At 40.5% G+C, this 15,690-nt stretch overlaps 1 protein-coding gene and 1 non-coding gene across 7 annotated transcripts in view; both read left to right on the top strand.

The window, feature by feature from the left end:
• The window catches only part of SORBS1 (sorbin and SH3 domain containing 1), a 255,471-nt gene extending 253,908 nt beyond the window's left edge, over positions 1-1,563 (top strand). For 4 of the 6 annotated variants that reach the window (XM_049790808.1, XM_049790812.1, XM_049790811.1 and 1 more), the window contains one exon: positions 282-1,286. In XM_049790808.1, coding sequence (XP_049646765.1) covers positions 282-349 — 68 coding nt within the window. In that variant the 3' untranslated portion in view covers positions 350-1,286. Of the gene's footprint in view, positions 1-281 lie in introns of all 6 variants that reach the window. The other 2 variants (XM_049790807.1, XM_049790806.1) reach the window with 1 other exon arrangement.
• A 7,962-nt stretch (positions 1,564-9,525) lies between these two features.
• On the top strand, positions 9,526-9,658 carry LOC125995582 (small nucleolar RNA SNORA51). Its single transcript, XR_007491080.1, has one exon. It is a non-coding gene; the product is annotated as a small nucleolar RNA SNORA51 (small nucleolar RNA).
• Positions 9,659-15,690: the final 6,032 nt, after the last annotated feature.

Raw genomic sequence — 15,690 nt, 5'->3', positions numbered from 1 at the left:
CTTCAGAAGACTGAGGTTCAAAGTTGCTTTCCTACTTATAAGGCGGTGGCTTCAGGGACCTGTTTTGTAAGTTTTCTGAGTCTGGGTTTCTTCACTGAAAAACAGCAGTAAGAGAATGCCTGCTTTGCATACCATCCAGCATTTTTCTGCCTTCTAAATGAAATAAGCTAGTGCTTTCAAACCATAAGCTACTCTATAAGCTGATGGGTGGTGGTGATCATGGAACTCTGAATTCATATGGGCCTCCTAATTTTGTGTATGTGTGCTTAATTTTTTTATAGGTACTTCAAGAAGGACAAGGCAGTTTGGTACTTTTCCAGGCAACTATGTAAAGCCTTTGTATCTATAAGAAGAATGACACACAGAAATTATTTCTATTGGGAGAGGAAACCCAACTCATGAACTGGTCTCTTAAATATCAAGTCAGTAAGAAAGCTAATGCAGTGGATAAAGTGAAAAGCAAGAGAGGGACAGAGAAGTGTTGTGCTTGAAACCCAAGCCTGTTTAAGCTTATGGTCTATCAGACAGGTTTAAAATGTGCGTTGAACAAAATGGAATGAAGCAAATCTGTATTTCCTTAGCTGCTTCTGGAGCCTCTCCAGCTTTCCCCATTTCAACCCTCCTTGGTTAATCTGACCTGCCACCCAATCCAATCCAGGTAGGTTAGAAAAGTCTCTTGCTGCTCAGCCTTGACCTGCTTAAATGGATTTTTTAGCCTGAAGCAGCCTTGCAGTGCCAGGCAGCTCTCATCCATTTTTCCAGTGGCTTCATGCACAGGCTCCTGTAGTTGCTTAGAGGCCACTGATCCAGCAATACTGATGAAGATCAGCCTGGGTTTCTGAGGCCACTCGACCAACTACTCAAAACCAAGGCACCTAAGATAATAGAGGTAAAGTCTCAGAGCCTTGTACACTCAGTCCCAGGGTACAGGCAGAGAAGTTTCCAAGTGATTAGGTTAAAAAGCACCATAGTTGTTCATTTTTTGTTTGAGGTGCAGGACATAGAATCCAGGGGCTTGCCAAAGCAAAGCAAGTTCTCTACCACTGAGCTACATCTACAGCTCAGGAAGCCCTGTAGTTCTGAAGGTCATTTACACTGTGAAAGTTTCCCATGCTTTCGTACATAGTCACCATTTCATTTATCAGGACATCATTGTTAACCATCGTTGGTTTCTGGCCAGGACAGTTTGGTATTGATAGACCTTTTCTCAAAGAGAACTGAGGATGATGATAAGTGATGGATTTTCCAGACACTGACGTGCACCAGATTCCTGGAACTTCAATGAAAGAGATTCACTGGGTCTCTGCTTCTACTCCAGAGAGGAGTAGATGGACCATGTAGAATGGAGTAGCTCCCTGATTATGGATTCTGACAGTGCCTGGGGAAGTTTTGGAGTAGAAGCTGCAGGTTCAGGGTCCCCAAGTGTGTGAGATGGCAGTTGTGTCACTTCAGGAAGTTGGCCCTTGGTGGGGAGTCAAATCCAAGGAGGGAGCTCTTTGTGTATCTGGAGTTCGGACTCAAAACTCTACTTAACTCAAGGATGTTTGTTGACTTCTCTACTGTTAACAGAGAGCTCAAGATAAAAATAAGCTATTCCTGCCCACTGGGAACTTGGAGGTGATAAGGGAGACAGACTCCAAAATATCTCGAGAGAGATTGTGATAGGTGCTAAGAAGAGTGTGAGAGCAGAGAGATGCATTTTTCCTGAAGGGATCCTAGCAAGTACTGTCCTATTTCTGTCTCCTTTATAAAGCTCACTTTTGAAGACTAGTGTGCTGGAAGAACCTTGGCCTGAGGGGTTCTGTGTGGCTGGAAATTCTTGGAATTGTTTCCAGAGTCTTCAGACTCATCTTCCCCACAAACACACACCCAGAGTAGCAATTCTAGATGGTAGGGTGTGGACAGGAAACCCTGGCTCTCTGCCTAGAACCATTGAATGCCCCAGAACCAAATGGGGTGTTTGAGTAAATGAGCAAAATTTGGTCTTCATAGTCTCTGCCTTAGCTTCTGTGTCTGCTATCCCTGGTGGGATACTCCAGCAATCCCTCCATCCTCAGAGAGTTACAAGCACCATCACTCTCTTCCTCTTCTCTCACACCCTGCTCTCAGGAAGAAGTGGAAAGACTGGCTTGAGGAATGTTTCTCTTCCCAGAGACATTCCTTTTTCTGTGAGGTCAGAGCTGAACCCAAATTCATGGGGGGAAGGCTATTGCACTGCTGTTAGGTGGGCCGGAGGAGCCTCCTGAGTAGAAAGGGCCTTAGATTAGACTTATTGCTCTGGAAGTACCTCTGTATCATCCAAGGGCCCTGCTTTTCTATATACGCGCTCTCTCTCCCCAGAGAATCTAGTGCACTGGTGCATGCCTATGTACTGCACATGGCAGCATTTAACCCCTTTCCAAATGTCATCCTTGAATTGGCTAATGGGATTCCTGACCTGTCTTAGAAGCAAACCACTAATAACAGGATTTTATGTACATTTTTCTGAGGGGGTGATCCTAGATCAGGTCATTTTAAATGCCTCTTTGAATACAGCTAGAAAATAAAACCAATTTGTAAAGCCACGTTTGCAAATGATGGAAATTTTCACCATTCCTCACACATTTGTATAGCTTCAGAAACCCAGGTATGCCTCACCAATTTGCCCATCTTTAATAAAATAATGTTAAAAATTGCATCAAACTTCAGCTTCCTCTATATTATGAAATAAAAGGTTTCCCATTGCTCTTTTGTCTTCAGACATTTAGTATTATAAAATACCTATTTTTATGCTGAAATGTTTATACAAATTTATTAATAGCAAGTGCAACTAACTGGCAGCATGCCTTGCAGCACATTTTGATATATTAGCCATGCTTCTGGGGAAAAGCAAGCCTCAAATGACTTAGCTTTTGCAGTCTCTCTGGGGTCAGTAAAAGAAAACTATCATTTGCTTCAGAAGTGGGACTGTAAATATGTATATTTAACTTTGTATAGCCAATGTAACTACTTTGTATAGAAAAAATAATTTAAAAATTTTGAGCTAAAGGGGGTAAAAAGGAAGTCATGAAGTTTTTTGCATTTTTATTTAAATGAAAGAATTCCAAATAAGTCATCTGCAGATCTGTGGCACAAAAAATGACCATTGCAAAGTGTGAAAATTGTCATTCTTTCTTGGACAAGAGGTAACTTTTATCTCAGTTATAGTTTCTTTTATTTTTTTAATTTCAGTCCTATTTATCTGCAGTGGTTTTAAGTAATATTGCTTAAAATTATTACAGAATACCTTGACAGAAAATTGACATTATATATAACCAATTAATTTAACTATTTTGTTATTTACACCAAAAGCATGTACTCTGCAGACACAGATTTTCCATTCATTTATTTTTCTTTATTGCAGTGAATTGATTTGCCAGATACGTTCATTTACTACATTTGCTGTACATATTATGTAATAAACTTTATTCAGAACTGTGTGGCCTACGTTTGTTCTTACCATTCATTGTCTTCTCCCTTGACAAGCTCCTCAACTGAAGTTCCTGATCATTGCTTCAGATTTTCATACTCTCCTCTGTGGTCTGTCCATAATTACACACCAGCTCAATTTCTTTTTGTTCCCTAAAAACACCTTTCTCTCAACTTTTTTCTCAGTAAACTACAGCATGCCTTTTCAGCTGTTTACTTACTGACCATTTTACCATCTTTCTAAAGAATATTTTTAATTCTGATTTCAATAATTCTGCATCTTTATCATGAGAAGAATGTTAGAGAAGACGTATCATGAGTTTTATTTTGCTCTACAAGATCTGGGTATAGAAAATCATTCAGCACAGAGCCAGGAGTAAACCCTGAGTGCCACCGGGTATAGTCCAAAAAAAAAAACCAACAAGAAAAAAAGTATTTTTATTGCTATATATAGGAAAGAAACCTGAGATTCAGGGGTCAGAAAGCTAGTACAGGAGGAAAGATACTTTTCTTGCAGCAGCCTCTGAGTCAATCATGTTCAATCCATGACAACAAATAGGATTCCCTGAGCACTATCAGGGATCTCTCCTGAGCACAGACCTGAATTACTTCAAGAAATAGTTGCAAGAAGTTTTCAGCCAGGAAACCTCTGGAGAAGCTTATGTGTACTCAAAAACCATAACATCTCCAAAAACCACCCCATGATACATATTTGATAAGCACTTACTCTGTCTTTGCTTGAAGATGCAAAGCTCAAAAAGTTGGCGTCCCTTCTGCTGGAGCTCAGAGAACAACTATGGTGGCACAGAAGAAATCTTCACCTACCATGGCTGATTTTACATTATCCTATTTATTCTTTTTACTCACCAATCTCTTAGAAGAGTGGCCCAGTCTCTGACTCTAATTCCTCACCATCAGACTAGCCCAAGAAGCCTGACTTCTCTCTCCTGACTAGCTCTCCTGATCAGTATGGTAGACTTGCTAAACTCAAAGGCCACATACAACCTTATTTATCTTCCTTGTTTTCTGTACCAGTTAAGAATGACTTCATTTGGGCCCGGAGAGATAGCACAGCGTGTTTGCCTTGCAAGCAGCCGATCCAGGACCAAAGGTGGTTGGTTTGAATCCCGGTGTCCCATATGGTCCCCCGTGCCTGCCAGGAGCTACTTCGGAGCAGACAGCCAGGAGTAACGCCTGAGCACCGCCGGGTGTGGCCCAAAAACCAAAAAAAAAAAAAAAAAACAAAAATGACTTCATCTGCAGCCACAGGCAATACAGCAAGTGACAATTTAGATCACACAGATGTGTCTCCTTGCATAGAAAAGAAGCTAAGACTCTGGGCTAGTATTTCTGGTTCCCTTGAAATATAAGCTGGCTACTAGAGGTGCTCCAAGCAATGCATCATGCATATGAAAACAGAACAAGAAACAATGTAAGACAAATTTTCTCTATGCCTGCTTCATTAGGAAAGAAAAACATGCTTTAAAAGCCCCACTCTCTCCCCCAACAGATACTCTACAAGTATTAAAAATATAGATACTCCTCGCTTAACAACCTACCTGTTTAGCAATTGCTCACACTTGCGACCATCTCTTCACCGTTATTTTATTTTATTTTAAATATCTTTTTTCCATCTTGTACACTCTACAGTACAGTACTATGCTTTTTGGTGCTTTAATGGACCTACTTTACTTTCTGTTCTGTAATCCATTGCAGTACTGTGTGTAAATGACACAACCTATGCAAATTAAAACAAGTGGAAGTTTTTCATTCGATCTTTTTTGTTATTTTACTTCTTCAGAATACTGTACTGGCAAGTACTATGCATATACTGTACTACTGTATACAGTACATGCAGTTCCTCACTTAACAACCAGTTCTCTTAACGACCAAGTCATTGAAATGGAACTTGGCCGTTAAGCCAGGAGTATCTGATTACAAAGGAAGATAAACAGGTACTTACTGTAGAAGGTGGGATGTGGGATTGGCTTTGGGGAATCAACTGGCAGTGTGTATCACAAGCAAGTACTCCTAGGTGGTCAATCCTCTTCCTCTTCCCCTTCCTCTCCTCTTTCCCCCATATCTTTTCTGTTCTTGTCTTTGAATTATTTCATTATTTCTCATCTTTCCCCCTTTTCACCCATTAAATATGGATGTCTCCTCACACTTCTCTATACTACATTGCCTAAGCAGTCATTTTATCTATTTCTATCATTTTACTATGATTCTTTGACAAATTACCTTTTTCTGTCTTAAATTAAGCTATACAACATAATTGAACTATGAGGTAGGAGCTAGAATTAAGACAGTGCATATTTTGCACATGGAAGGCCCAAGTTCAGCCCCTGGCACCACATAGTCTTTTGAACACTACCAAGAATATCTTGTTGCAAATCAGCCCTTGATGAGGATGACTGATGGAGGGATGGGGGATGAGATCTTTCCCCTCCAGCTCAGAGCACGCGTCTGCCACCCTGTTCAGCCAGCGATTCTGGGGTGAAGCCTCGGGTAAACAGCTTGCAGACAGTCAGGCTTGTGGAAATATTAGCTTTATTCGGTGGACAAGACTGAAGTCCAAAGCCTCAGCATCAATTCCAGCCAAAAAGCCCCCCACCTTCCACAGACCCTTGCTTTTATCTCCCAGAATCAGGTACCACCCAATGGTGGGATCAGGTACCACCCTAGGGTGGGAGCAGAATGCCAGGTCACACCCTAAGGTAGGGCACAATCACCCATCAGGGTATGGTCAGTAGCATAATAATCCCATTGAAATGTTTACATATACAACATATCTTACCCCAACTCAACACTGCAATGGTGGAAGCTCAGTACCACTGGGTGAGGCTAAAATAACAAAGTAAAAGAAAACTCACATAATCACTACTACTGAAATATAGTCTTTTCAAGTGTGCCATATATCATTTTATTTTTTTACTTAATATTACACTCTCCTTGGCAATGCATTTTCTTTCCATTATTTGTTTGAAAGGCATTCAATGGTATAAATGTGCCATAGTACATTTAACACTGATGATGCCTTTAATAGTTCTCATTTATGGACAAATTTATTTTTCAATTAAAACAAATTCATTCTTTGATGAACAATCATTACATAATCTTACTATCTTAAATGACTAAATATTTTTCTAGATAAATTTCTACAAGTGGAATTATTGAATCAAAGTGTATGCTGTACTTAAGAATTTCAACACCTACCTGTTGAACACAACTGTTGACAAGACCTATCAGTTCTTTGGAAATTATCTTAGATTTGCCCTTTCATAACTACTGTGAAGAATTCATCCTCTGTCATCTCCCTCAATTGATGAAAGATTTCATGAAATCTCTTTTATAATAAAATATTTTCTCTACACAGAATGAGTGTGGTGCCCTCATCACCTGTAAGTTGAAAAGTCCAGTTGTAAAAGTCTGGACTTTTAAGTATTTTGGGGATGTTTCCAAAGAACTGAGCAGGTGGACAGGAGAGATAATATAACAAGTACTTTTGCTCTCCTTGTACACAGCTGATTCACGTTTGAGCCCTAGCTCCATTTTCACTGAAATATCTGAAACTCCTAGTAAGCTCTGAGCTCTGCTAGTCTGGCCACCTTCCCAACAACAAAATAATTACAGTTAGGCAACTTAACAAAAAATGGGGGTCAGGGAAGGCTCCCTAGATAAAAGGGTGTTCTAGTGTTGTTGGTATAGAACCAGAGAGCTTCTAGAAAATTGTGAAGAAAATAGGACAGGTAAGATTCAGGAAAGAAAGATACCAGAAGAAAAAGACCAGAGCTTTAAAGGAGAATCACAAAGAAGCAACTGCAGGACATTCAATTTTCAATAAAAAGGTTAACCCAGAGCAGGTTGGTGCTAGAGAGAGTCTGGGAATAACAATGTGGGGCTGAAACAAAAGCATCAGGGAACAAGCTCAAAGAGCTAGAGCACCTGTTAACAATTCATATTCATCTCTCCATTATCAATGTTGACACGGCATTCTGTGGTATAAGTATGCCATAGTATATTTAACACTGATTATGTTTCTAATAACATGAAGACACTATAGGTTAGATTGGGTTAATCCCAGGTACCTTGTAGGGCGGCCCTCCAGTACTATTAGGAACAGCCCCCAAAAGCTTGTCACAAACTGATTGGTCCTGACAGTACAGAATCTTTGAGGTTCCTTGAAAGGTGTGTGCACAGGTGGCTGTGGGAGACAGAGGCCAAGGACTCAAGTTGAATTTAAGCTCTGTTCCGTTGATTCAAAGCAAAGGGTAGAATACTTATACTCAATTTCTTGACCAGTCATAATTTTCAAACAAAGTTATTCAAACAAAACTAATTTTACCAAAAAAAAAAAAGTACTGATGCACAGATGCAAAATGTTCAAATATATTTTGACAGAGCAGCTTCACTTTTTTTTTTTTTTTGGTTTTTGGGCCACACCCGGCGGTGCTCAGGGGTTACTCCTGGCTGTCTGCTCAGAAATAGCTCCTGGCAGGCACGGGGGACCATATGAGACACCGAGATTCGAACCAACCACCTTTGGTCCTGAATCGGCTGCTTGCAAGGCAAACGCCGCTGTGCTATCTCTCCGGGCCCGCAGCTTCACTTTTGAAGTCGCTTTTTGCTATCAGAAGTTTCTCAGTAGCGGGCCGGGCGGTGGCGCTAAAGGTAAGGTGCCTGCCTTGCCTGCGCTAGCCTTGGACGGACCGCGGTTCGATCCCCCGGTGTCCCATATGGCCCCCCAAGCCAGGAGCGACTTCTGAGCACATAGCCAGAAGTAACCCCTGAGCGTTACCGGGTGTGGCCCAAAAACAAAAACAAAAAAAAAAAAAAAAAAAAGAAGTTTCTCAGTAGCAAGGTCAGTTCAGAATTGTTTTGGTTTTATGCATACTGAACTGCAGCCTGAAATGTTAACTCTTACTATGACTGCATATAGGCTAAGAGTAAAGTTAGATTAGAAGATGAGTAATATTTCTGGAAGACTAAATAAAAATTAGAATCTACACAAATGTTCCTCATAGGGCATGTTATATATTTAAATAATCTTTAAACTGTCAGCTAAAATTATGTCTCAATTAATATTTATTTCCTGAATTCCTCATGGATAGGCAACCAAGGTTTTTCAGGGCCTTAATGCCTGTGAATATAGGTTATTTTCTCAAGCATCTTTTCTTACAGGAGCTACTTTTTCAAACATCCTCTCAGTGAGTACAGACTGCTTTGAAAAAGTTTCTGTAATAGCAGACAGCTTTTAAAAGCCGTCCCTTAGGCAGTTAGGGCCTTTTAAACGTGGTGCCTTCCTAGGTCTCAGGATTTGTTAACAGGGGGAATGTAGCAAAAGCTGAAATGAAAAATGAAAGAAAAAATGTGGCCCAGGAATTCTTCCCAGGATGAACACATGCAAGGCAAATGCCCTACCTGCTAAACTATCTCTTGACTCCTATATTGAATATTTGGAGAAGTTAAGACAAAAAATGTATGATGTAATCTAAGACAATATCAGACAGTGTAGGTTGCATTTGTCATAGACAATCATGGATAAATAAAAATGCAATTTATCCACTAATGAGCTTTGTATTTAAATTTGTGAGAGGCTTATTTCACTCAGCATAACAGATTCCATATACATCCATATATAGAAAAATTTCATCACTTCATCTCTTCTGACAGCTGCATAATAAGTCAGAGGGAGAGAGATAAACACAAAATGGTCACACTCATCTATGGGTTTTGAGATAAATGAAAAACATTTGTGTAATGATTCTCAGAGACAAAATAGAGGAGGACTGGAGGGTCCAGCTCCTGACATGAATGACCACTGAGATTGTTTGGTGCAGTCACAGAAATAATTACACTGAGAACTATTATAACAAAATGTGACTGAATGAGGGAAGTAGAAAGTCTGTCTAGAGTACAGGCCAGTGTGGGGTGGGGAGGAGGGACACTTGGGATATTGGTGATGGGAATGTTGCACTGGTGAAGGTTTTTTTTTTATATATATATATATATATATATATATATATATATATATATATATAAAATCAAAAAAAAAAGAAAAAAGAAAAGAAAAGATAAGGCCTCCCAATGCTTACCACAGGCTGTGTTCTTTACACTGACTATATAGAAAGAGGAGGTACAGTAAATGCACCCCATATACACCTCAGCCCAGGCTCTTTGTCTGATCTGTATTGTGAATGGGACAACACAAAAATAATAATAATAAATTTGTGAGAGGAACAAGAGCTCTGAGGTGCTCCTGAGACTGCCCTTCATAGACGGGGTGTGGCCACTTTTCGACACTGTTCCTGGTGGCTGCCTTGGCTACAGAGGAGCTTAGCTCAAGAGAACATCTTGACCCCAGATTCAGGGAGAGAGGACTAGCCAAAAGACGACTCTTCTCTGTCATTTGGATCTAGAGCTCTGTTAAAGAGGTTGAGTCAGTCTACACTACATGGAAGTTTAACACCTCCCTCTCCCCAAGCCAGCCTGTCCTTGTTCTCTACCACAGACATCCAGATCTGTAATTATTATCCTGTAGTCTATACTCTTGTCTCTAGAACCAAAGAATCTAGTTTGCAATAGGCTCAGAGAGATGATAAGATTTTGCAAAAAATCTCTCAGTATCCAAGTAATTTAGCAAAGGGGATGAATGCAAGACCCAGAGCATTTGGTAATGGAAGAAAAATGGGCAAGAAGTTATTCAAAGGTTCTTATAATTCCAGAAGATTTCTCAAGTAAAAAACACCTGGAAATTCCAAGGCTAACTGCCTGCTCCTTGACAGAAACTTGAAGTCCCAGAGTTCACAGTTTATTATGACCAGATCCTTGGAAAGATGGCTTTTGGACAAGATAGTAGGACTATCTGCTAGACCAACATGATGGCATGTTAGGCAGGTCAGAAAATTCTAGGAGACGGGGCTGGAGAGATAACATGGAGGTAAGGCGTTTGCCTTGCATAAAGAAGGACAGTGGTTTGAATCCTAGCATCCCATATGGTCCTCCAAGCCTGCCAGGAGCGATTTCTGAGTGTAGAGTCAGGAGTGACCCCTGAGCGCTGCCAGGTGTGATTCCCCCACAAAAAAAATTCTAGGAGACATCCTGAATACCAGTGATCTGATGTGGGGTGTACTGGAACAGGCATCACCTCATCCCATCCATTCTACTATATGTACTTTCTCTGTGACATCCTCCCCCCAAATCTACTTCCTGCCTGGGTTTGCCTGTGCTGCTGGTCTGGCCAGTACTGATACTGAAGCTATCTATTTATAGCTTCTGAGGACAAATGGAATGACAGAGTCAGTTTCCAAGATGCCAGGGCTTCTAGACGGCAGATTTCTCTGCTAGGTCCCCACCCCAGGACTAACTTCTCTTATGTTACTTCTAACTTGATTTCTATATGTTTTTTTGTTTGTTTGGTTGGTTGGTTGGTTTTTGGGTCATACCAGGCAGCGCTCAGGTGTTACCCCTAGCTCTATGCTCAGAAATCGCTCCTGGATACTGGAGAGGGAGGCTGCAGCTGGACCCAGAATATCCCACATGCCAGGATTCCTGCTCCTCTCCTACGAGTATGGCTGGGAATCTGGGCAGACAGCTGGCCAAAGGCCTCCAGGACTGACCAGTTAGTCCAGGAGACCGAGAGACCCCCACGCCAGGCTGGCTTTCAAGGCCAGGTCTGGCATCTGAGCTCTGGGGGGATGGGGAGGAGGCAAACTCTTCCCCCATGCTTTTTCATACTGAAGAGGGAGGCTGCAGCTGGACCCAAAAGATCCCACATACCAGGATTCCTGCTCCTCTCCTACGGGTATGGCTGGGAATCTGGGCAGACAGCTGGCCAATGACCTCCTGGGCTGACCACTTAGTCCAGGAGACCGAGATTTCCGCATGCCAGACTGGTCTTCCGGGCCAGGTCTGGCAACTGGGCTTTGGGGGGAGGGGGAGGAGGATCCATTTTTTCTTTTTTCTCCCATTTTTCTTTTTTTCCCTCTCTCTTTTTTTGGAAGTTGTCACCAAATTTTTTTCTCCCTTTTTTCTTATCCTTTTTATCTCCAATGATGGTGGAATGGATACTCAATCTACAACAAGCTGTAAAGTGGAGACCAGTTGCACTAGCATTCTGGGGGGTAAAGGAGGGAGACATGGGATACATATTGGGAACAGGGGCGGAGGGAAGACAGCACTGGTGGTGGGAATGCCCCTCATTCATTGTCACTATGTACCATAAATGATGCAGTGAAAGATTTGTAATGCACTTTGGTCACAATAAAAATTAAAAAAAAAAAATCGCTCCTGGCAGACTCGGGGACCATATGGGATGCTGGGATTCAAACTACCATCCTTCTGCATGCAAGGCAAATGCCTTACCTCCATGCTATCTCTCTGGCCCCAGTATATGGTTATTTCTTGAGGAGCATTAGGGCTGCTAGGAGAGAACATAGCAAGAGGTGAGCTAGCTGGGGCAAGTTTCACTCCCTGTATCACCATTTGACCCTCCGGGTTAGACTGCATTCCAGCCTGAGGACAGGTTTCAGTTTGCACTGTGGAGTGCTGTGAGCCTGATATATTCTCCTATCCACAACATCTAACAAAACAATAACAATAACCATAGATTTCACTTTAAACTTAGTGAAATCTTACTTTAAACTAGATTCCACTTTAAACATCAACTCTATTAAACAAATCATAAATCAGGCAGCATCCAGTCAGTAGAAAGGTGGCCCCAAAAAGCAACTCAAAATAGAAGATTTTTATGGATAGTAAAAGGCACATATGAAAATGATGTATTTCTTGCCACCAGGTGTGGCCCCCAAACCAAAAAATAAAATAAAATAAAAAGGAAAAAAGAAAATAATGTATGTCAGGCTTAGGGGACTAGATAAGGGTCATATGACAGAGTACCTCATTTTCCTTTGGAGAATGGAAGATTATCCTATCAGTACTGACCAGGCAGCTCACTACTGACCAGTTGGGACCACATTCCTGGGGAAAGTTGAAATCAAAGAGGGCTTTGAAACTGCAGTTCAGTTATGTACTAAATCTTTTTTTTTTTTTTTGGAGGGGGATTGGGCCACAGTTGGCAGTGCTCAGGGATTACTCCTGGCCCTGTGTACAGAAATTACTCATGGCAGGCTCTGGAGACCCTAATGGATGCTGGGTATTGAACCTGGGTCCATCCAGGGTCATCCACTTTTAAAGTCAATGCCCTACTGCTGTGCTATTGCTCCAGTTCCTAAATCTCAAAAACCTTTATTTGAGTCCTGTCATTTTCTTTTTAAATACCTCATAGCATCTGCCTTCATGTCTCTTTTAATAATCAAGGAGGATGCAACTACCGAAGCCCACAGGTAAATAAGGTCAGAAAAATTAGACGTAATATGGTAAATATAGTAAATAATCACAAAAATATTTGCTATCCAGATGCTTATCTTTCCTGTGTGCTTTGAAGCCTAGAAGAAAAAAAGTTCTGGTGGTTTTTGTTTTGTTTTGATTTTGTTTGTTTGTTTGTTCAGCCATAATTATTTGGGAAGACTACTAGCCTTTGAGGTTGCTTTTTTCTTTTTTCATCAACAACTATTTATTGAATACTTCTCATTTTCTGAGTCCTGTTCTTTGTACTAGAAAATCAATAACAAAGTAGGTTATGTTTTTTTCTTGTAGAATTTACATTTTAATGTATCAGACAAATAATAAAATAAGTCAACATTATGGTTTATTTGTGAATGAATGTATATGTACTGTGTGTGCTTTTATAAAAAAGTAAGTATGTGCTCAAATTGATGGATGGAAGGAAAAGAGCTTAAAGAGGATGACATAAAGATGACTGTATATGAAAAAGTGCTCTTCATCACTTATCAGAGAAATGCAAATCAAAACAACAATGAGACATCACTTCACACCAGTGTGACTGGCATACATCAAAAAGAGTAGAAACAACCTGTGCTAATGAGGTTGTGGGGGAAAAGGAACTTTCATTTACTTTGGTGAAAACATCAGGTCCAGGCTCTAGGAAACAGTATGTAGACTTCCCAAAAATGATTCCACTCCTTGAGATCTACCTACCCAAGAAACCAAAACTGATACTTTCACTCCTATATTTATTATAGCACTATTCACAATAGAGTAGAATTGACAACAAATCAAGTTCCCAAGAATATCTAAATAGATAAGAGAACTGTTTTCTCTCTATGTATGTGAATATATATGTAAGCAGTCATAAGAAGATGTAATCTAGCAGTTCATTGTTACATTGATGGAACTAGAAGGTATCCATACTGAATAAAGTCAGAGCAAGAGGGACAAATAGAGAATGATATTTTTCATTTTAAAATACCATTTAATACCATTCATTTTAATATACCATATAAAAATCGGGAGCCAGAGAGATAGCATGGAGGTAAGGCATTTGCCTTGCATGTAGAAGGTCGGTAGTTTGAATCCTGGTATCCCATATGGTCCCCCGAGCCTGCCAGGAGTAATTTCTGAGCATAGAGCCAGGAGCACTGCTGGGTGTACCCAAAAACCAAAAAAATAAAATTAAAATAGGGTCTGGAATGATAGCGCAGTGGTAGGGTGTTTGCCTTGCATACAGCTGATCCAGGATGGACCTCAGTTTGATCCCCAGTGTCCCAATATGGTCCTCTAAGCCAGGAGCGATTTCTGAGCAGATAGCCAGGAGTAACCTCTGAGCGTCACCGGGTGTGGCCCCAAAACCAAAAAAGTAAAAGGGGCCAGAGTGGTAGCACAGTGGTAGGGCATTTACCTTGCATGCAGGTAACCTGAGGCAGACCCAAGCTCAATTCCCGACATCCCATATGGTTCCCTGAACCTGCCAGGAGCGATTTCTGAGTGCAGAGCTAGGAGTAACCCCTGAGCAATGCTGGGTGTGGCCAAACAAACAAAAGTCATAGTAAAGGACTTAAAAATAGCCAATGATAACACTAATTAAAAACATATATATGAGGGCCAAACAGTATAGCAGACAAGGATGCTTGCCCTCACAAGGGTGACCAGGGTTCAAACACAGATAATCATGTTTACCCCATCAATTCTTACCATGAGTATTCTCTGAGCACAGAGTCAGATGTAAACCCTGAGCACACACCTTCCAAAAAAGAACTATCTACACATGTATACCTATGCATTGTAGCCCTATATAAGAAGTCAAAACACTGAAACAAAGTGTTCAACAACAAAAAGCAGATCAAGTTGTAATATATATATATATGTATATATATATGTACAATGGAATACTACTTATTCAGCTATTGGAAAGGCTGTAATCTTGCCTTTTGTTACAACATGGATGGAACTGGAAGAGTCATGGTAAGTGAACTAAGTCAGAAGAAGATAGAAAAATACCATATGATCTCACTTATTTGTTTTATTTAAAGAAACAAAGCAAGGGGACAGATAAAATCCAACCAAAACAAATACTTGCTCTGTGACTTCAAAACTGAGATTACCAAAGGAGAAGAGAGTGGGCTGAAAGGGTAGAGGGAGTCCAATGGGCAGAACATTAACTTCTGTGGTGAATGGATGTTGACACTTTGGTTGTAGGTTTTTATACTATAAAACATAGGTAGGTGTTATACCATAAAATATACTAACACATAAAGTCATCAATTCCTATAAAATTAAATAAAGTTGAAATGTTAAATAGCTGACAAAGATTGATAGAAAAAAGATGCAGACCATCAAGATACTATATCTAATAATAAAGATGATCCTATACGGGAAAGTATAAATGGATAATTTATAGATTAGAGAAAAGACTTGTATTAGAAACTTGGAAAAGAGTAGAACTCCATCTTATACTTTTGGACTCATTACAATGGCTTAAAAAATTGACACATGAGATGTTAGTATAAGCCAAGACAACTTTGATTACAAGCATACCAGGTTGCAAGAAAATAAACAGATCACCTATTAATTCTAGTGAAGTTGGGTTTTGGGGGTGGTGTTGGGCCACACCCAGTGGCACTCAGATTACTTCTGGCTCTGTACACAGAAATCACTCCTCACAGGCTTGGGAGACCATCTGGGATGCTAGAGATCAAACCTGGGTCGATCCCAGAATGGCCGTGTGCAAGGCAAACACCCTACCCACTGTGCTATCTGGCCGGCCTCCACTGAAATTATATAGTTTTTATAAGTTGTAACAACATTTGGGCTGAGAAGACAGGACAAAAAGACCTGCAATTTTAAAAGTAGAGATTTTACAAGTGTTCACAGGCTGAATCACAA

The sequence above is a fragment of the Suncus etruscus genome, chromosome 17 (assembly GCF_024139225.1).
Source record: "Suncus etruscus isolate mSunEtr1 chromosome 17, mSunEtr1.pri.cur, whole genome shotgun sequence".
Taxonomy (NCBI): Eukaryota; Metazoa; Chordata; class Mammalia; order Eulipotyphla; family Soricidae; genus Suncus; species Suncus etruscus.
Note: the sequence above shows the minus strand (reverse complement) of the source record. Positions and strands in the feature narration are given on the sequence as shown.